Source organism: Mastacembelus armatus, chromosome 22 (genome assembly GCF_900324485.2).
Source record: "Mastacembelus armatus chromosome 22, fMasArm1.2, whole genome shotgun sequence".
In the NCBI taxonomy this organism is placed as follows: Eukaryota; Metazoa; Chordata; class Actinopteri; order Synbranchiformes; family Mastacembelidae; genus Mastacembelus; species Mastacembelus armatus.
In genome coordinates this window covers 12,391,286-12,413,909 of record NC_046654.1, presented here as the reverse complement: position 1 = coordinate 12,413,909, position 22,624 = coordinate 12,391,286, and the positions used below count along the sequence as shown (strand labels likewise).

General features: G+C 42.1%; 2 protein-coding genes across 4 annotated transcripts in view; one reads left to right on the top strand and one right to left on the bottom strand.

Annotated features, from left to right (window-relative positions):
* Positions 1-1,395: 1,395 nt before the first annotated feature.
* grem1b (gremlin 1b) lies at positions 1,396-3,162 on the top strand. Of its 2 annotated transcripts, none has more exons than XM_026305555.1 (2): positions 1,396-1,561; positions 1,925-3,162. In XM_026305555.1, the coding sequence occupies exon 2, from the start codon at positions 1,926-1,928 to the stop codon at positions 2,472-2,474; it is 549 nt and encodes a 182-aa protein (XP_026161340.1). In that variant the 5' UTR covers positions 1,396-1,561; position 1,925; the 3' UTR covers positions 2,475-3,162. The 2 variants fall into 2 exon arrangements, with proteins under 2 accessions (XP_026161340.1, XP_026161350.1); XM_026305565.1 differs by having other exon boundaries at positions 1,555-1,595.
* Positions 3,163-4,749: 1,587 nt separating this feature from the next.
* LOC113129067 (formin-1) overlaps positions 4,750-22,624 on the bottom strand; it is a 46,234-nt gene continuing 28,359 nt past the window's right edge. For both annotated transcript variants that reach the window (XM_026304796.1, XM_026304788.1), the window contains 8 exons: positions 22,426-22,572; positions 22,226-22,285; positions 22,019-22,139; positions 16,240-16,332; positions 11,658-11,709; positions 7,438-7,587; positions 6,206-6,293; positions 4,750-6,103 (listed from right to left, as the gene is read on the bottom strand). In XM_026304796.1, coding sequence (XP_026160581.1) covers positions 6,059-6,103; positions 6,206-6,293; positions 7,438-7,587; positions 11,658-11,709; positions 16,240-16,332; positions 22,019-22,139; positions 22,226-22,285; positions 22,426-22,572 — 756 coding nt within the window. In that variant the 3' untranslated portion in view covers positions 4,750-6,058. The remainder of the gene's footprint in view (positions 6,104-6,205; positions 6,294-7,437; positions 7,588-11,657; positions 11,710-16,239; positions 16,333-22,018; positions 22,140-22,225; positions 22,286-22,425; positions 22,573-22,624) is intronic.

Here is a 22,624-nt window from a genome sequence, read left to right as displayed (position 1 = left end):
ACATCACTTCAACCAGCTTTAAACACATTTTAACGTGGAAGATGTAAATTGCCATGTTATTTATTTGTCTTGTAAAGAACCTGAAGAATTTCTAGTGCAAGTGTGGAACTCCAAATCCTCCTGAGGTTTATTTTCACAGCCCTTTGAGGGGTTCATGTGGTTTTTATGTGTCGGACAGATTACACTTGGACGATAACCCATGTTAAATCTGCCCTCAGAGTCAAGCTACGGTGAGGGGAGTACGCTGTTGTTCAGGCCTTGCATTATGATGCAGTATTATTGTGGACTGGACAGTCGGGCTGAGACCATGTGTTAAGCAGATGGGTTTATGGTGAGGAAGGATGATGCTATGTCAGGGTCCAAGTGTTCGCATTTCTGCAACAAGGTGAAATGTGTTAACAGAAAACCTCTAGTTATTCTATTATATTGACTTTATCAGTGGGTTTATACATAATTTTCATACAGCTAAGTGCTCATCTTACTTCAGAGGACACAGCTTTTGCAGTTACAGTGTTTACTTCTTGGAATAGACACACTTAGAAATTCTGCACAATACCTGGACCGAACTGAAACGACATAACTTCACATTTGTGGTTTACTAAAAAGTGAAAGAATTTATTAATAAAGGACCAACATTAGGCTGCTGTAAAACTAAACATTCCCCAGAGACAACTTTCACAACCTGGCAACCCAAACGCTGCTCATTTAAAGTGATCTATAAACCATTAGACAATGATTTAATAACAAAACCAGTCAAACAGAGAAAAGTGTGTTGTATGTATGCCTTAATATCTGTTCCAAACATATTTTGTCAAGTTTTATTTCCCATCCAAAACATTTATTATTGTATGTCGTTTCAGATAAATCAACTGTGATTAATTTATTAAATGTTTCTGTCAGGTGGCTCAGTAATGTGCCTGGTATTCTGCTGTCTATAATGATTTTACAGTGACTTCAGAAAGATGTCCGTGTTGAGGATTCACAGGTGTACTGCAGCTACTGTGATACATTTGATTTTTATTTGAGTTCATTCTTAGACCACATGCATGAGGACTGTGAACGCCTCCTTTCAGTTTGTAATTTTTGATATACTGCATATTATCATCAACATGCTTCTATTAATAAAACATAATTGTTTTACTTTTTCCATGTGCGCATAAACTGCAGGCCTGTGCGCTCTCAACTCTTCTCGCTCGCTTTCTTCCTCCTCCTCCTCCTCCTCCCTGCCTGCCCTGGGTTGTCTTGTTTTCTTGAAGTGGGCGCAGAGGAGTGTTGAGGGGGCGGATAGTTTTGATTTTCTCTGCGTCGTGCTTAGCCAATAATGTAGAGGGAACTGTTGTGCACATCTCAGCTGGCAGACATTTAAAAGGGAGACAGTCCGGCGCTGGAGCAATTTGTATTAAAGCCCCCTGGCCCCTGTCTATGGAGCGGTTAGTCTCGCACCCATCCACAGCCCCACCAGTGTACTGTCGACAGCAGTAGGTGTCGCTCACCTCGGAAGGTGCCGGAGAGGACCGACGGGATCAGATCATCACACTTGTGGTTGCGGAGGCTCGCACAGGTGAGTTGCTTTGGACTAGTTCTGATATCTGAGGGTAAGATCTGCGCGCATCATCTTCCCATTCTTACTTTATTTATGACAATTATAAAACGGCATGCTTGTTATATCCTGACGTATATGAGGATACGTGGATGATTTATGAAACATATAAGAAAGTTTATCCTTCTGCCTTGGTTACATCTGGTGGCGACCCTTTGCGTAGTTGCTTCTAAAAACAAAAAGTATTGGAATATAATTAAATATAGATTTTAACTCATGTATTTCGACTGAGATTATATACAGTAATATGGTTTTGGGAACTGTGCGTAAGAAGTGTAGAGTTGAAACGTTTCGAGGTGAATTATTTTCCTCTTCTTTTCCTAGGATGGCCAACTCAGCGCGTATCTTCTGCAGTATGGTTTTCATCATTGGCTTTCTGTCCTCTCCCGTGGATTCAAAAAGAAACCGGGGTTCACAAGGCGCCATTCCTCATCCTGACAAAAACAACCCAAACGAATCGGAGCAGCAACCGCAGCCTCCGCAGGCGGACACCAGGTCCCGACAGAGGCAGGGCTCATCTTCACCGACCGAGGAGGTGCTGGAGTCCAGCCAGGAAGCTTTGCATGTGACGGAGCGCCAATATTTGAAACGGGACTGGTGCAAGACGCAGCCGCTCAAACAGACCATCCACGAGGAGGGCTGCGTCAGCCGCACCATCATCAACCGCTTCTGTTACGGGCAGTGTAACTCCTTCTACATCCCCAGGCACATCCGCAAGGAGGAGGGGGCCTTCCAGTCCTGTTCATTTTGCAAGCCGAAGCGCTTTAGCACCATGACCTTTACTTTGACCTGCCCGGACCAGCAGCCACCCACCAAGAGGAAACGCATCAAGCGCGTCAAACAATGCCGCTGTATATCCATAGACCTGGACTAAAAACACGGTGTGATGTGTTGTGTGTGTGCGTGCATGTGTGTGTGTATGCGTGTGTGTTTGTATTCTTCAATTGTCTTTATTCTTCACGCACAGGATTGTTGGTAGAAAAAACGAAAGGCTGTCACACAGCCAAGACCACGTGTCTGTCTCCATCAGGGGATATGCTCCACATACGGCGACATTAAGGGCTGCCTACATATACCACGACTGTCCTGTTGCACCACGCGTGAACAAATATGGACATGCAAGTCACAAACCGATGCTACAGTAACAGTTTTACTCTTCACTAGTTTGCCAAAACAAGCATCACTGCACGGGAACGCAGATGTTGGAATGGGCACGTTTTACGCACGGCTTTCTCACCCCATTAGGACTGCATAACCTCGGTTTATTTAACACGTCGCTGTTCCAAACAGGAAAACATTCCTGTCTGATTTTGTATTTGTTTTTTTTGTTTGTTTTGTTTTTTTAATGTTTATATATGTTGGTAAATCTGGATGTTTCCACTGTGTGGAATTTGATGGATCAGTGGCGATATTTGTAAACTCCAAATGTGATTTTATTTCGATATTCCAAGAATTTGTAAGGTTAATTGATTTCTGTGAATTTCAAAGTCCATCAGTAAAGGCTCTTTATAAGTTGAACACATATTAAAAAAATGTAAAATTTTAAAACCTTTATTAGTTAAAACGGACTATGTAGAACGATGGCTTATACAGTATCGAGATTAAATTGTTGTAGAATGTAAAGTCATCGTTGATGTAACCAGCTTGTTTATTCCTTTGTTTAAATTATCCATGACAACAAAATAAACGGATGCTGGAATATTGTGGATATTATTTCCAACTTTACACGAAGTTGCTGCTCCTCCTGTATATGTGACCACACAGAACGGACCTTCCAATAAATCTCAAGGTACAAGTCGGAGGAAAGTTACCTGTTGAAATGATCGCTGGGAATTATGTCATTTAATTGCGTTACTTTCTGTAACAAGGGGCGCAGGGAACAGGGAAATGTGGTGCAAGTGGTGTAATAGTTTCATAAACACATGACATATACTTGATTCTTAAAAAAAATGAAACTAGGCACTGTTCTTCAGCCATCCACACTCAATAGGTCCCTTCCACTCTCTGTGATTATTTCGCTGCTTGAGTAAGAGAGAGAGAGAGAGAGAGAGAGAAAAAATGGGATGAGCTGGAAGGGCCACAGGTTAAAACCCACAGTCAGAGCTGAGAACAGTCAAAATGTCAGGACCCTGCTTTGATGATCATAAACCACCAGGAGACGCATCTGGAACATTGGAATAAGGTCCGTCTCATTCAATTTTACTTTCCTAAAATCTTGCTCCTCTTAAAACAAACTTGAAATGGCATAACAAATCCCTCATGTTAACAAAGCTGGTCAGTTTCAGGATTTTCCTAGGATGACCTTTTAATGCATAAAAATAAGGATTGATTGATTTTCATTTGACTGAGTTTACTAAACACTCAAATTATGAATCATCAGATCCTCTTTGATGAGTCAGGTTTCTTACACACACACACACACACACACACACACACATCTGTTGGTGCTGGATTGATAGAAGCACTGACAGCAGAAAATATAGAGAAATTGGTTTAACACATACTTTGGTTTTCAGTTTAAATCCAAAACAACTTGTTTGTTCAGCATCCAGTAGTTTATTCTTTGAAATTTAAAACAATTCCATAAAATTACAGAGAGCACCTATAGGAGAACTACCGAAGGTTACGTGAGCCAACATTCATACAGTAGAGGCTACAACAACTCCTTGGTCAGTACCAGCTTGGTTTTTTTTTTTTTTTTGTTCGTTTTTCAAACCCTCTGAAGTTAAAACATAGCAGGTTTAAGTTAGGAAATATTATAGATTTTTATACAAAATAAATGGCACATGTGAAAGACTTTGGAGGGTAAAAAAAGTAATTCAAGGTGCAGTTTTATGGATACTCTGATAATTAAAGTCAGTCTGAGGTATAACAGCTCACATGGCTTTAGTGGATATGCTTAAATGGTCTTTAATACCCAATCTACGACCCTCATCTCTCCAAAACACAACAGAAAAGGCAACTGTCTTCATTCTATTCAAATGACTCCATTTCCACATATCAGCAAGCACTGTACAAGTTAACAACCATGTGAAAATATATCTTTCATCTGACTCACCGATCAGGCAGTTTCCTATTCAATTCAGTTACAACACATAAAAATACAGCCTGGCAAGGAAAACAGCAGTTTTTGTTTTTTTTTCAGCATAAAATAAATTTTTCCTTACATAAATATACTTTTCTTGAATGACACAGGGGCGTGGTTACATTTGTTTTTACATTCATGAAAATAAAGAAATAAAGCAGGTACTCTAATATGCTTTCTTAGAAATAAAGATAAAAACGAACTCAGGAAATCTAATAACAAGGAGACCATTAGGAAAAACAGGTGCAAGAAGGCTTTAAGAAACAAATCATCGCAGACAGTATAACAAGCGAGTGTGGCTTACAGAAAGCTATAACACACAGCTACTGCAAGTGGGAAAGTGCTTAAAACTGTGCCGGACGCAACGTGGCGCACAGCACTCTATGAGGAGGGATTAACAATGCTGAGGGATGAAATTTTTGGGGAAGAGCGTTCATGGCCAAACCTGTTGTGCTGTGATGTTTTCAGCTACATGTTTGTGTGTGTGTGTGTGTGTGTGTGTGTGTGTGTGTGTGTGAGAGGGGGGTTCTGGAATGAGGCTTGCTGCCAGTTTCAGCCCTTCTCTGGCTGTCACCCAGGAGAGGTCAGTCTGGTGCAGTGCAAAGACAATACAGAGAAACCTCCACATACTGGTTTTATAAATACACGTTTATATGCAACATGTCTTCATCTGCGCTTAAAGGCCAGTGCAAATCATTTTATCATGCTCCTGAAAGCTGTAAGATCCCTACCGTTTCTATAACATGACATATTTACAAGAGTTTTTAATGAGCCATAGTGAATGATCCACTCTTTGCTACAGCAAAGGATGCTGGGAACTGCGTTCTTAACACTTCATGGGGAAGATCTGTTTTTGCCAACAGGGATGGTCTTTTCTTTTGGAGTCTTTTCAGTATATAAGCTCTCTGATGGAACCGCTACAGTTCTATAAGGATATGGATTCAGAGCTCATGTAGATCCAGGAGGAACCTTGTGGATGTGGCAGCTGACACTGTTGTGAATCCCACTGACCCACTGAGACCTTTCATAAGCTGGGCACGCAGAGGTCACCTCACGCTGGATGAACGAGGTCAACCTTTGGCCTTTCTGACTCTCATCACTTCACTTGTGTCAGCCATATCCTTGGCCAAAAAGCCTCAACAATGACGTTGGGTGGAGACCGGTGGGGGTGCACAGTGCTGTTAGTAGGGCGGAGAAAAGGCAGTGGGAATAGTAGGAGTCCAGTGAGATTTTATTGCAATTCCATACGGTGCAGTCCAGCATCGGCGGGACAGGTGGTTAACACAAGAAGGATGACGCCTGCGCATCTTCTCATGCCAGAGCTCCAGCTTTCATAACACCACTCCCCATTTCTGCTGTTGTCACCTGTCATTTCAGCTGGAGGACACGCCGGCTTCCTTCTGCCGCATCCGCTCTTTCTGTTGGCAAAAAACAGAAATAATCAGTGTTTCACTTCAGCCCTATTAGGAGAAATAGCAGCTTTCAGGAAAGTTCATTTCTCTGCTGTATCTATGTCTTACCAGACTGTTGGCATTGGCATTGATCTTCCTGGTTTCAACTCTCTTTTCTGCCGTGATCTTTTTGATGTTTTCCTCAGCTTCCTTCAACCTATGGAAAAAAAAATTCCAGAAATACTTAATATTGGGCCTGGAAGAACTTCCAAACAGGGACAATAATAATATTGTAAAATTATGAACATGAAAACATATCAGCCTTTCATCACTGTGTCCTTGTGAAGCTGTTTGTACACAAGTGCAAGACATTTAAATTTTTCCTTAGGGCAACCTGTCATGGAGCCTTATAGAGGCTTAGATACACACACACACACACACACACACACACACACACACACACACAAGTTTGTGGTCAGTGAAAGCCACATAAGTGAGAAGCAGTAGAGAATGACACTGGGTTTATGAGATAATGAGGCAGCCTTTAAAAACACTTGGCTTTTATGAGCGCGCAAACAGTATTAAATAAAGTTAATTGTACATAAGCACAATCAGCTGTAAGTAATGTGGAACATGATTACCTAGTAAACAATTAAGAGAGAGCACATGGAGCCATGGCAGGATGGAGAAAACATATGAACTCCTCTAGGGTTCACACACAAACAGGTTTGATGTGAAGTGTGGAGCTCCAGAGTCATGATGTGACAACGTCAGAGCGTGGACAGCCACGATGGCACCACATGAATATGCAACCTAAAACACCAGCTCTCACTTAGGCTGAGCAGTAACAGACGGGTTCCTTCACTGCTCTCCTGCCTCTTCAGGAGGCATATCCAGCATCTTTACTGTGTTTATCAGGTCTCCAATGATGCACCGACTTTAACAGCCACAAGCCCCCACCCCCCCAAACAACAAGACGCGTCAGGCCAGAGGAAACATCATTAATTCGGGTCCTGGTCCTTTAGACACTGAACTGAGGCCCCAACTACTGCTGCCTACCTCCTCTTTGATGGCCTCCCTCTCTGCCTTAACGTGGCATCTGCACATCAACCTGACATAAGTAGTGCTAGTTCATGTGATGTCCTGAAGTCTAATCTGAGGATAACATGGTTAAGGATCACTTTGGTAGCCAAATTTCTCCGTTTGCGAAACATCCACTGGCAGAGAAAAGTTTCCCCAAAACATTAAAATTAATACACTTTTAATATCTAAGGCTTTATCAGAGAAATCAGTCAGGTTTTCATTGGCCCTCAGTGATCAGAGAAGTTTAGAAATCGCACAACCTCAACAGCTTAACTCACCTCTCCTTGGAGATGTTCTTGCTTTGTCGTATCCAGGCATTCTTGAAATCATTGCAGAACTCATACCAGAGAATAAAGACATAACCTGGGGTCACTTCTTTCTCTCCGGGCTTTGGCTTAATCCCGAAATAGCTCACCATGTCCTGAAAACTGTAAGGGGGGGGGGGTATAAAAAAAGGAGAGACACAAATGGTGTTGTCTTATCACACATAAACACTTATAAATAATACCAGACATAAATAGTAGTCTGTTTCAGTGAACAGTGTAGACGCACATGCAAAGAAAGTGATGGAAGAGAAGAGAATCAGAAAGAGAGGCGAGAAACAGAGCTACAACTGGTGGCCCACATGGGAGAGCCAGTAGCAGCTCCATTATCACATTGACCTCCACAGCCTGCAGGGGAAGCCTGCCAGAGGAGACGGAGGCAGCCAAGAACAGGCTGTTGCTCCTCCAGACAGCCACACACACACGCACACACACACACACAGGTCCAGAAAAATACTGACTGGCAAACAATCAAAGATATGAATATATATATGTTATATATTTGATATATGTATATGTGAGTAGAGGTGTGCACACATAAAAACACATCTATGTGAAAAAACTAATTCTGGATATTCTGTTTTCTGCTCACTTGGAAAGACTATGACACTGTAATTCAATTGTAACCAAATCTGAACTCTTTGCAAGGCTCTCAGCAGCACACACAAAGCATGAAAAGCAGCCTGCTGCTTCAGATTCCTTCTCTAACCCAAACATGAAAAACATTTTCTAGACTTGCCTGTCACAGGGTTGATAAAAGTGGGCCATAATTCAAGAGATGCTCCCTGTCCCATTGACACCCCGACAGGCGCTGACCTCCAGATGCTAGGTGGCTTTTTGCTATGCTAATCTAAGACATGTCCATGCAGAGTGAAATAGTACAATATGCTGCCCAGACATCTTGCTAAAATCTACAAAAAAAGAGCTTCAGCATGAGCCTGCTTCCTATTTGCCAGTGATGCGTCATTTCGCTGGGATACTCAGAAAAGCAGGGCGCTGTAGATCATTCTCTACGCTACAAAAGAAATCAGAGGAACAAGGCTAAGGGATGTTTAGATTAAGCAAACAGACGTGCCGTCCCAGGTAGCTTTGGTCTGGCATGATGAACTGGGTCTCTTCTCCATCAGGTCCTCTCCTGACCCTGGGTCATCATGTCAAAGCATGCACAAATCAAGCAACGCTGCTTTTCCCTTTAGCCTCCTGAGCATTTGCAACAAGCAGATACACCGAGCTTCACTCAAAACAGATGCAAACACACTCACACATGCTACGAAACATAAACAAAATCAAGCAGAGCTGAGTTCATTTGCGATCACAGAATAATTGCACTTGTACATATGCACACAAACACACACACACACATACACACACACACACACACACTCAGACACACACGCCCACATTTCTGTAATCCACGCTATGATGCCATTGCCGTGAGAGGGTTTACTGCAGGACCCACAGCCGGCATTCCTCACTGACAGCTATAAAAAAAGACCCATTACAAAACCATGAGCAGCCGTGAGAATCAGGGAAATATTTGGACAGGCAACTCTGCATTCCTTTGTTTCCCCAGTAAAAAGATTACAGAAGTAAACTAATGTTGTCGGCCGACCCAGCAGAGGCCCTGAGTCGTTCTGTGCCACTGTCGTCATATAGGAGAGAATAATACAGCAACAAGCATCTGTGAAACCACGACTGCATGGTGTCTGTACAGAAGTCAGTTAGGCCAGAAGAAATTGAGCATGATGTGGGAGAGGGAAACTTAATGAGACGAAACTGAGGACAGAACCAGAAAACCTCAGTGGAACCCAAACATGAAGCAGACAAATTAGGAGTGCATGTCGAAGAAAACAGCCTCAGCACTCAGCATGGACGGGCCACGGTGCAAAAATAGCAGTTTTACAAACAGTAAAACATCCACAAATGAAATCCTCATCAGAATGACACTAGTGTTTTACACTGCCTAGAGAAAATGTAACCTCCTGTAAAACAAAGGGCTGGGTGTCAGTCAGCCTCGCAAAGTATAAACCGTACCATGATAATTTTATCATAACATATTGTTTTTACAAAAATCTGTTGTCTAAATTGATAATTCTGAACAAATTGTGATTTTGTTTGATATAATGCATAAAGGTCACTTTACAACATTTTTATATACGTGATTTTCATAAAACTTCTGATATGTTTGATACCAAAACAAATTTTTTTATATATAATTTGAGGGACATAAAAAATGTTTTTCCATAAAAAAACAAAAAAACAAAACACTTTTTCATGTAATCAATAAAATCTAACTTATAATATTAATCACACATGAAATAAAATGCAGTCTTAAATTGGAAAGATAAAAATCAAATAAATCAGATAGTCTATCTAAAAGGGAACTCAATTTTACCTACACAATCTGCACAGAGCATTATTTTAATTTTTACATACACGATTTGATCTATTGCTACTAAAGTAGCTAAAGTAAGTAAAAGCAGATCAAATCTGAAGTTACTGTTAATCAATTAGTTTTTTAAATTTACTTCCAAATTTGTGGTAGTTCATAAGTCTGTATGAATTTGATGCTTTTCTTTGTTTTAGGTGTTCGGAAATGAGATGTTTGTAAATGATAATATCACTGCAGGGCTGTACAACGCTGGTTGGATAAGACCAAATATATCACCTTTAAAAGACCAGACCGATTAATCAATTGTTAGCTGTTGCCATATTTGATAAGTTTGTGCTATGGACACATTGTGATACCCGGCCCTGTCTCTACTCAGCACTTCTACCGCTGCTGTGTGTTTGTGTGAAGATCCCTCATCCAGTACAGATGCTGGAGCCCACCCAGGGCACGGTGAGCTCACTGACGCCCATATTCATCAACAGTGTGTCACTTTTACGAGGTGGCTCTGTGGGAACCTGAGAAAGAGCCCCACACAAACCCACCCCCACCCGCACGCCCTAAAACCTCCCCTATGCTCTACCTAGCGCCAGTCCTCCAGCCCCCTCTTTAGATTAAATTAAAGGAAAACTTCATTAAAGGCAAAGGTGCTGTCAGCCGCGAGGCCCTTTTGATCAATATTCCCCTCCAGGTTCAACAACTTCATTACAGTGGTGTCAGTCATGCAAAAGAGGGTACACACACACACACACACACACACACACACACACACACACACACACACACACACACACACACACACACACACACACACACACACACACTGCAGTGGATGGTGTAGGCAGGACAGAGAGAGAGAGAGGTGCAGCAGTCCCTTGGTGACTCTTGGCTTAGAAACAGCAACTTGAAACAGAACAGTTGGGAACCATTCTCTGAGTTATACTGTTGTCCAAAGCAATCAACTTCCTAATTGTTTATATTTTCCAGTTTCTCGCGTCCGGCGTCTTTCACTTTCTCCTTTATGTGCTTTCATGATTTATTTTGGAAGTGGGAGAGTTACGATATAAAGCAAACAATTCTGCTCTCTATCCAAACATGGCAAAAATAATCTATTTGCTTTGTTTGCATGCTCCTCCATCTTTTTTTTCCCCCAATATGAAAGGTTCCAGATATGATTTCGCTCGGACAGTGAGCTCAGTGGCTGCCAGTGCGTCCTAAGCCTATAAATCAGATGCCTGTCAGAAACCTCTTGGGAGTCTTCTGCACAAAACATGGCAGAGAAAAATGAAAGAAACTGCTTTATTCAGGCTTAAATACAATATGCTGCACATTAAGTCTGTCAAGGACTGGTATCCTATTATTTGTCTTAAGACAAAGGCCTAGAAGTTGGCATAGATGAATTTAGTGCATATATAAAATAGTACTCAGTCCTTACAAATACATTTATTTATCCTGTCTGTTTGCAGTTAAAGTAGAACGTTCTCACCGAACAGTAAACGCAAGATACTGAGAAGGCCCGTCATCTTACCAGAAACCTTATCAGCCTGTGTTTATAGCTGTATACAACATTAGTATCTAATAGCACAAATACCAAGCATTAGGGTTATTATAATGTTATCTGTGTGCAGCATGCTAAATGACTCAACACTGCTACGTGATACTGGAAATCCATAACACTTGGGCAAATTTCCATGTTGAAGGATGAAATCCACAGCGAAAATAAATATTTTCTATCCATTATATTTCATTCATCATGTTCAATGCATCTTTAAAAGTGGTGCCCTACCTTTTCTGTGCTGCATTGAGTCGATCCTCTTCAGCAAAATGCTCCTTTTGGGCTGTAAAAAAGGAAAAAGAAAATAATGGATTAAGACAGAATATACTGTTGATTTTGACAAATTTTCCAGACAGCCTGAGAACTGATGTAAGATCAGTGCCCAGAGGGGGGCGCTGTGTTCACTAGCCATCATGAAAGCTGTCTATTGGACAACAGAGGAAGAAGGGCTCAGGGTTGAGATGTCACTGACAGTTAAGCACATTGTAAAGTCTGACATGCTTCTGTGTATTGACACATGAGAGTGTGAGCCGGCGACGCCTGGGCTCAGGCTGGGAAGCGAGGCGTGTGTTTATGCGCGTGTCGACATACATGTCCATGTTTAAGCAGCACTGAAGGAGGGTTTGGGGGGGGGGGCAGGCTTGAGCAGAGCCACTTGGGAACTGGAGGCTTCTGTGGACTCCTGCCATGTAAAAGTGTCTAAATGCAAGGCAGATGTGTGCAGCAGGCCAGGCCGAGGTGCAAGAATTTATCTAGGGCCAGAGAGTGCCTGTGATCTCAGATTTATTGCATTTTTCCAGATTCATCCTTTTTACAATGATGGGGGACCTTTCCTACTTGAAGATTTAAGAGGGGGAAGTCTCCAAAAAATTGTTCAAAGGAAGGTTTGGGGGTCTTTTGGGAGATGGTGAGCTTAAGCCTCTAACCAACCAGCCTTTTTACTTTTACTTCTTTTTTTTATTTTTTTTACATGTATGTGGGCAAGGGGCTGAGGTAAACCTAATGAATGGAGGGGGTGGCCATGTCTGGGGTAGAGGGAAGAGGAGGAGGGTAGGGGGAGGCCGTGACCAGTGGCGTTAGACTCAGTGGGGGTCAGGCTGGCGCCTGAGGTACCCCTCTGCTGGGACTGTGCAGAGGTGGCACTGGAGCCGCGAGGCTGAGGGGGAGAGAGTGAGAGTGAGAGTGAGTGAGTGAGTGAGAGAGAGAGAGAGAGAGAGAGAGAGAGAGTGATCCAGAGTGAGAGGATGTGTGAAGTTTCTCTTCCTCTGCTCCCTGTGTAAACATGAAACCAGTAGTCGCTAACTAGAAAGTTATGAGACTTGCATGCTGAGAGGGACAATAAATCAGGGCTTTAAAACTCTGACACACTTTTCCAAACCGCTGTTTTACCTAGCAGTCAGATAACAAAGAGGTGGTGAACACTCTAAGAGGGATGCTGAGGATGTCTATAAAGCATCATCTTCCATCTCCCCGCACGACCTCTCTTTAGGACGCGCACGCACGCACGCACACGCACGCACGCACACGCACACACACACACGCGCGCACACACGCGCGCGCACACACACACACACACACACACACACACACACACACACACACACACACACGCACACCTTTAAAGCTTCATCAAACATGACTTCCATGGACAGCTGTTACCTGCAAATCTGACATGGGCTTTGTAATTCACAGTCATCTGAACAAGTGAGACTGTGGTTAGAGGGTTGTGAGTCACCGACAGCTAGAAGGATGTGATGATGCACATTATTTCCTATGAGAGCCAGTGAAAGGAGACTCACACAAGCTGAGATTAAAAGCAGGAATTTGTTTTCAATTAGTCACGGCGTGTATTCAAAAACGAAAAATATGTCCGTCAGAGTATCCCCAGAGGTTTCAAAGAGCTCCCATTAAAAAGGGAAACAGAAAGGTGGTTTCTTACATGTTGAAACCACTGCAGTCTGATCTGAACGGCGTTTTATCTGTTTATGAAACCATACACTTATAAAATGAGAGAAACAAACTGCATTGTAAATATAAAGCCACATTCCAGAAAGTCAGTCAGTAAGATCATATTAACAAAGTAAAATCCAGAGTAATAATATTTAGTACAAGACTTGGACAGAATCACATACAAGGAAAAGGGCAAATTCCAGCGCGTACGTAGGTCGTGGCTTTGAAACAAGAGCACGGACAGTGATGGGAACAGGAACAACCACAGAGGAGAAAGGATCGCTGGATTCCAAGATATCTCGTTAGATATGGGGGAGGTCACACAGGCAAGTTTAAGAGGCAGAGAGCGAGGCGTTTCGGTTCACGTGCAGATCCTGCTGTGAGCTTCTCCGCAGGCTGCATTATGGGTCAGTGCTACTCAGAAACACAACTCTCAGTACAAAGTTTTGTCTCCACCTGTTGATTCACTCTCGACTTTGATCTTCTTGTGTGAAGGAGAAACTGTATGTTTTTTGAGGCTTCTACCCATTTTTCAACAGTTAATTCATGTTAATTTCAATATCTAAACTCATGTGTCAAACACATGTATCTGTGGTCAGCCTCCTGAGCGTTTACCTGGGTGAGAAATTCACTCACTCACTGATGAGTCAGGATTTAAGAGCAGCGGCCGCCCTTTGATGTGAGGACTCTCGCTTTGTGTTTTGCCTTTTGGAGTCATGAAATCATCTCCAATGATGATTACACACCGCACCTCCCAACGCATGGACAACAGCTCAAGGAATTCTGTTTATGAAAGAGAGGTTTACAAGTATTCCAGTGGAGAGTTCACATTCAAGATGGTCATTCGCAAACCAGTGCCATTCTGTATGGCCGGTGGCAATCGGACACATTTTCAGATAGTCTTTAAAATCAGAAGGGAAAGCTTTAGCACTCGGATGTAGATAAGGTGGATGAACTACAACTATCTCACAGTGCCTTTCCACTTCACCAGTACATGATCCCTGCACACACTCGGTATGCAATAACAAACATCTTTTGAGAAATTGTACTGGAAACATGGACTCGGCACAAATTTTCACCCTGCGCCACAAACATATGGTTACAATCGCCCCTCTCCTAAATCTTTTATAGAGTCTATTGTTTTCACCACTCTGTGCCTCGCTGCACATAATGTGGGAAACTAACTAACCTTCAACATAGTCTACTTGTTGTGTAACAGGGGCACTTGACTCTGCTGAAGGAGCACACGCTGTGTAAAAACATTAGTCCTTGCAGAAAAGACAATTCAAAAAGCAACAATACGTTTGTACCTTTATATAAATATGTACTTCTGTTCCTGCAGATTTAAAAAAAAAAAACAAAACAAAAAACAGTGTGTTGTCTGGGTCATAGGGACTAAATGGAACGCTACATCTGAAAAAAATATGTTTTTGATTTGCTCATTCGCTTGAATGTCTTTTTAAAATTGTGTTGTTAAAGTGATGGCAGACAGATCTAAAGATGGAAATTTCAGCACTTGGATAAACAAAACCAAAATTTAGCAAACAACCTGCGTAGCTAGAAATATGTGAGAAAACATTTGATACTTTTTGTAATAAAACTCTTCATTCAAGGCACACTGACCCTACAGAGTTATCTATACTGCCCGGTTAATTTCTCAAAACGCCTGTGTAGAGGTAACACAGTCCAGATCTAAGTACCTCCTTAAGTTTAAAAGATGTGTGTGATTTACACTGTGCAAATCCTCATCCACTTGCATCGGTGCAAAGACATGAGGACATGGAGCGCAAGAAAAGAGATTTCTAACCTGGCCGACTTGCCACTGTGTGTCCGGGCACACTGACGTGACAGTAAGAGAAAACGGAGGAGTGCAGTTGTAAAAGTGCAGTTTGCAGAGTTTCTTTCCATGATATAAGGCACAAAGTTAGGATATTTTAACAGGATGTGGCAGCTACCACAATGAAAGGTGGTGATGAAGAGTGCAGGACAGAACAGTGTCTGTGAGATAGTGAGTTGATCAGAGTGTGTCGGTGGTCCCCAGGCCTGAACCACTGAGGCCGGCCAGTCTTTACAAGGCCACAGCCAGAGATGTCCTGCCGGCTTTATGGCAGCCGAGAGTACACGAGAACCATGTTAGAGGCAATGTGATCTCTTCTACTGGCCTGTGGACTCCTGTCCTCATGCTGTCTTACAGCGCACTGAGACGCCCTCTCTCAGCAAGAACACACACACATGCGCTAAGAAACAGGTCCTGCACCACAGTTACACCTTCCTCTTTTTAAAGAGCCCATGCTGTGTGTCTGGGTGAAAACGGGGCTTTTCTAGCGCTGTAAGCTCAGTGTCATGACACTGTCTCCTCAGCTGTAAATCCTCTTTCTAAATGAATGTTTCATCTTTGGAGACACTGGGACTCTTCTTCGGGGTCCTTCACAGTTTTACATGAGACAGGACAGCTTATTAGCAGGACTGAGGCCAAATATCTATTGCAGCTTTCTGGCCAGGAGGACTTGAGAGTGTCATTTGTGCATGATTTGGAGGTAGGGGAAGAAAGATTAAACAAGCTATTGCTCATATGGACTAACACACCAATTAGCTTGGAGGTGGAAAACGCAGAGTGATGACAATCAGTAATGGAGTGAAAGATGCACTCACACAGGGTGACCAGCTCCTACAGCTGCTGGCAAGAAAATCTGTCTTTTATCTTGGGTCTAAGTGTCAATCTGTGCATCTTTGAAGTTCACAGACAGCAATTCCTGTACGCATGAGGATTGTTTTCCAATGAACAGTCTTCGCAATTAAAGGAACAATTATTTACATGAAGTGGTTTTGGTGTAGATAAACAAGGAGAATTCAATCGACTCACCAGCAGAGACAAATCCCTCCATCTTCGTTTTGAAGGGCTGGAGGTGTTCCTGTGAGGAGTTAGCACACACCTTCTGCACGTCCTTCTCACAAGCTGGAAGAGGGAACAGGAAATAAAACAGGGGGGGCCTGATAAGTCAGATAACAGGCAGAAACAGAATAAATTGGAGGATTTAAAGCAGGAGGGAAAAGAAACAGAACTAAGTCAGTAAATCAGGAATTTAATTAAAAACCAAGAAAAACAATGAATACCCTTGATAGAGTTAAACACTCAAAACAAACGTGGTGATGAGAAGGACGTTACAACTTCACATACATCTTTAAAGTAGATGTTCATTATATTTTATATATCTTTTAGTGTTGCTATATTGCTTTTTCGCAATCATCTTTCCTTTTTTCTGAGGTTTGGTGAGACATTATGTGATTTTACACACAGGTTTTATTGTGTTGTATTGTTTTCTGCCCTCATTATTGTCTGCGCATATGAATGCAGCAGATGTGTTTGGTGTTTGTGGATGGGGTTTTCCTTGCGGTGCCAAATGACCCAGCTCACACGAGCTCAGAGGAAACAGCCGTGACTGAGCGTGTTCCAGGCGAACCTCTCCCCACTTCCTCTCAACCGTATTCCTGCCTTACTATACACACTGACGCCCGGTGAAAGAACTTTGGCACATTCCTCCAACCTGTAAGTCATTAATGGATGCAATAAATACCTTAACTTGGCTCTGGCTGCACAGCTAAACAGTTCTGCAACACGACAAGAGCATCAACAGGTCTGGATGCTCTCTCACTCCACTGCATCGCCACGTTCAGATTGGAGTTTGGCTCTCAAATGTTTGCATGTGGAGCTGTTGCACCTGTGGTTCGGTAAAGTAATACCATTACAGCCTTTATTTATTGGATGTCTTAATAAATCAGACAGGAAGCAAAACACCTGAGCTTTTAAAAGGGAGGATTAACCACGTACAGCCTAGCTGTCTGGATTCCATGACATTTTTATTATCCACGGGTAGTGAGAGCCAGCAGTTATCAAAATAAAAAACAGAAAATCAGCAACCATACAAACATAACAACCAAAATGTCCTGTTTGGATAAACCATGCTTCCTTACCAGAAATCCCCCAACTCAAAAGGACCCATTAAAAAAGTGTTCAAAACAGCAAGATTACAGTTTAGAGGCGGCTCTCTTCCAAATGCGGTCCAGACAGCAAAGGCCGCAAAGGAGGAAACCCACAAACACACAGCAGCTGTAAAGAATAAAAAATGAAAGCTCCAGTTTGAGACACTGTCTTGGAATGATAATACTTTTTTTGTTCAAAAACAGGCTTCCCCAGCAAGTAAACAACTAATGCTAACTAATGCTAACAACTAATATCAGATTAGACGGAACGACCTTTTTGTTCAAGAAATATTTTCTTATGGTGAAGCCTAATTGTGTGTTAATGGAGCAGTGCATGTTACTTATCTTACAACCACAAGAACTTTGAAGAAACAAAAGTAGAGAAATTAGATGCCGTAGATGTTGTTTATTAGATTTTAAAGTATATATTTTACTTTTGTAAGCATTAGTATTAAATGTCTATATTAAAGACATATACATTCCCTCTGTGTGGAAGGGATGCATAAATGTTAATTTTTAAAAAAGTTTTTTAATCCTAATCTATTTTTTTTTTTTTTTAAAGTTGGACTAAGATCTAAGATTGTAATTTTGATTAAACGTCAAACAACTGTATGCAATGGCTTGGTAACATCATTATAAAAATGGAGCTGTAATTATAGATAGAATTCAATAATTTGGATACCTAACCTCCTATCTACTGAGCCACACAACCTCAGACATCCAAGTAAAATCTATAATAAGCAAATAATTATTTTTAATTATATCATTTTATATTTTTAATTACAAAAACACTAAATACTTCAAATAAAAATTAATTAAAGAAAACTATGTCATTGCTAATTATTATAGTAGTAGTAGTAGTAGTAGTAGTAGTGCCCTTTCTGTTAATAGGTAAAATAGCTGGTCATACACTGTGGCCTCCACTGTCAATATTAAAAAGAAATCATGTAGTTGCTTCTCCATTTGTGACCAGTGAGGCTGAGGTACAGTGGGAATCACAATGCTGATTTTTCATTTATCTATGAATAACCCTCACAGTTCATCCTATCAGGCTGTCCGTCCAGTCACGCAGCCACAGGGGACTAGTTTCCCACTGCAGACAGACAGACAGGATAATGATCTTTCAAGCTCTTCCACTGCTACAAGGAGAAAGAGGAGATTGCAGGCGGTGGCATCGGCCTGCAGTTTCAGCTTCAGACTCAGCATCTGTTGAACTGAGGTGCAAAGATAGTCTCACTACATTATTTATCAGGTACAGCTGATATTGACAGTGCAAACCATTGTGCTGATAAATATTAACCGAGTGATTAACAAGCAGTTAAACCAGCAAAAACAGATGAAATCTGAGCTTTGATTTCAGCAGCAATGTACTAACACATCCCACAGGCGGCAGAGGTAGTGTGCCACACTGTGGGTCAAACAGACTGACCAGAGCCAATATCCTGAGGTGCTTAAGACTTAAGACAAACATGCATCTATTTAATATCTCTGGGGAAATGCTGCACATTCCATCACATCTGAATGGGAGAAAGTCGAGTAGCTGTTCAGTAACATGAGGGACGACAGTGGTGGTGGAGTAAATGGGAAGAAAAATAAACAAGAAAGCGAGACTTCTGCTCCTACATTTACCCTGTGTGGTTTGCAAAATGGGTGACTTTGATGTTCTCATGGTTTAACCACAGTAAGCAAGAGGCCCCCACTGCAGCTACCAAGACAATACACAAGTGTGTGTGTGTGTACATGTGGATCAGAGAAAATGCTTAAGGAGTGGATGTGGAGCCTGTGGAAGACCGCAAGATGAGAGCACTATCTGCCTGATGAATGTTTCTGTCTCCATAAATGCCCAGCTACCTCATATCACTAACCCTTTGGGTCATGGTCATGATAAAGCATACTGAGCGAGCGAATAAAGAGCTACTGTGTGTGTGTGTGTGTGTGTGTGGGGGGGGGGGGGGGGGGGGGACGACACATATTACATGGGTGATTCTTTTTATTTATTTATTGCACATAGTTGTTAATAAAGATCATTTGACAACTGAACTAACGCAATAATTTCATTATTGTTATTTTCAATTTTTACAGGTGTGTGTAGAATCAGATGGTGAACCTCTTAGGCCCTGTTCTAAAAACATTTTTGAAGTGCTTTGGAAAATATCTTATATTTTACTGTCTTCCATCAGGGCAGTACTTCAGCCTTGGCATATTCTAGTTATTTACACCTGGAAAGTGAATTCTCTCACTTGTCTATAATCCCTGTAGACCGTCGGACTTCCAACTCTCCGTTCTATTGAATGAAGCCTCCTATTCCTTCTTGATGAGGCCAGCCAGGAGACTGCTTCAGCAGGAAAAGGAAAGACCTTCTCTCCCTTTTCCACTCCTCATAACTCAAACTGCATTCATCACTCCAAACCCTTTCTCCTACATTTTTGGGTGAGAGTACTGCACTGACAGACAGACACATCAGGCAGGACTTAAAATATGTGGTGGAGCATTTTGCTATGATACAAAAATAAATAAATAACTGTGGATGCATCAAAATTACTAATAGGTTAATCCTATGATTAGAGTTTATTTTAACTATATTTGCCATAGTAACTTGAAATGTATCGAAATACACACAAGTTGATCTAGAAAAAAAAAAAACAAAAAAAACATTTGCAAGCATAATTTTTGTCTTGTTTGGTCTGACAAGCCGTGACAATACATCAGCTGCACACATGGCCCTCCAAGCGTAGCTTCCATCGTAAAACAGACCTCAGGCTAAAGGCCCTGGCTGAACCTGACATTAAAGGCCATTTAAAATCAAGACACTGTCTGATTTGCCACAGTGATGAATGTCTAACCTGGACCAGGCCTTCTGTGAAACACTAAACTCCCCTAAGCAGCAAATGAGCTCTGACTGTTTCTTTTTATTTGATCCTATTTCATTCGGTAGCGTCCCTACTTCTCTGTCTGGTCCAATTACATGGCAGTTAAAGGGATCTTTGTGTGGATACTCACTGGTCTGAAAGAGCTAATCTGAAAATGCAACTTTTAGTATAAATAACATTTACAGATAAATGTAATCTTTGCTGCTTCCAAAGCTGATTGCACTGGGTATACATTCACTCTGACAGTGATAGAATAGGGGATATTTGTATCTATGGTGGCTGGGAGCCCTACAGTAGGTTTAGGTCTCCCAGGCCTCCCACTCATCCCTCTCCCCGTGAGAGGAGCACAGAAAGAGGTCATCACCCTCTCCCCAAACAGGAAGCCCCATCAAAAGAGGATCATGTTTCTGCACAAGCCAGAGAAGAAGAGGGCAGCCAAGCGAACAGGGACCTGGCCCCGAGTGTTCACCGATGACAAACAAAGTACAGACAGTGGTTACTCCTGCACACACAGTGTAGTGCAGATTTAAATACAGTATTTCTATGAAAATTGTGTAAGAGACATCCATGAATGCACACACATTGAACCTGATGGTGATAGAGAGGAGGGGGCTAAGCAGGGAGAGAAGAGTATCTGACTGCCAGCACCATGACTCCCGACCTTCGACCCAAGGCTGGAGGGCAAGACACTGGCGACCACAGCGGTCGCCACCTCAGGATCAGGTGAGGGGCAGGCAGACATGGTTGCCGGTCAAACACCGCGAGTAACCCGAAGTGTGAGTCAATGTTAGCTTCTCAGTGTCAGCCAGACTCATCTGTGTTAACTTTATAATTAAGACCAGTTGCTTTCTTTAGGCCAGTTTATAATAGTCAGGCATAAACATTTATTCCTGGCGGCTGGGAAGGATAAAAATGGTTGCAGTCATAGGTGGAGCTCGCCAAACATCCAGAATCCAACACTTGCCTTATGATGTTAATACCCCTGAGGACTACTGTGCCAGACTGTGCTGCAGCAGAGATCAAATACAAGGGCCCTTATGTTGCATTTATTGTCTTTAAGTCTTCCATTTTTCCTAATAAATGAGTGACAGCTAGGGGTGGGTCTGGGTACTTTAGTAGACGCTTTGTATTTTTCCCTCAGGTCAGAGAAAAGAGGGCTTTAACAGCGATCTAAAAAACATAGGGGAGAGCTGCAGAGCATATCTAATTGCTTTCATATGCTGTATTATTGGTTGATTTAAATAACCACAGACACCAGGGGCACTGGGGGGCATCGCCTTTAACCTTCGCATGGCCCTGGCCAAGACTGACTGGCTGGCTGGCTGGCTGGGTTACTGAGTGGCTCGGCGCCCACGTCACTTTTAGCACAGAACACCAAAAGTGTATTTATCCGCACAATGTCACTGTGATGTTTCCTCGGTGTGCTGGAATTTGCTTTTTGAGTTGCTCTGGAGATTAAAAAAAAAAAAAAAACATAACAAAAAAAACAAATGCTTCTTCGGGAAGAAGGTTGTGGAGTTATGACGACATGGCTTTTAAAATACAATGTCTGGAAACTGGGAAGAGCTGCCTCAGGCCAACCGAGGTCCTGAATACACCCACAACCCACAAAGGAAGACTACATGGGATGTATATTTACATTTAAACTGCTCTGGTGAAAGATGGTAATTTATACAATTACACTGACTAATTTACTATGAAAGATGACCTAAGCTATAAAATGCAATGTGGTGTGCAGGTTATACCCACAGTGAAAATCAATGTACTTATACAAAGAAGGGCCTGTCCTACCAGTCAGGTCTTTCTTCATCTTCCGGATGTCCTTAGTGAGGTCTTCAAACTTAACCTGACCAGCCTGGAAGAAATCTTGAGGCTCTGGCAGAGGGAACACACTCGTTTCTGTGCCGCCATGCTGGAAAAGTGGAACAAATGTTAAAATATATGCGTGGTGAATAATATATGTTTAACTTAGCGTGAATTTCGTTGATGGTATATTACCTTGTCAAAATTACGTAGGTAGTATAAAGCCACATAATCCACCAGACTGGTACGACTGTCCTGAGGAAAAAAAATGAGTGCAAATGAGTACGATCATACTTTATATCAGATATGTACTTTGCTTTATATTAGCTAATATTTATCACCAAAATATGGTACTTTAGTGATGAATGTGGCTGAACTTATAAGAGGTGTGTTACCCTGCTCTTGACATCCTTTAGTTTGGGGAGGATTTCTAGTCCAAAACCATCAGCCTGGCCTCTAGTCCTGTTCCCTCCATTCATATAGTTTCCAAAGGCCAGAACAAGACCCATCACATCCTTTAAACTGTTGCCCTCTAGCAGCTCCTGACATCGACACACATACAGTCTTTAGTCATATACCCTAATCATACTTTTC

Coding starts and splice junctions, on each gene's coding strand:
- grem1b (XM_026305555.1), top strand. CDS start 1,926: ATGGCCAACTCAGCGCGTATCTTCTGCAGTATGGTTTTCATCATTGGC.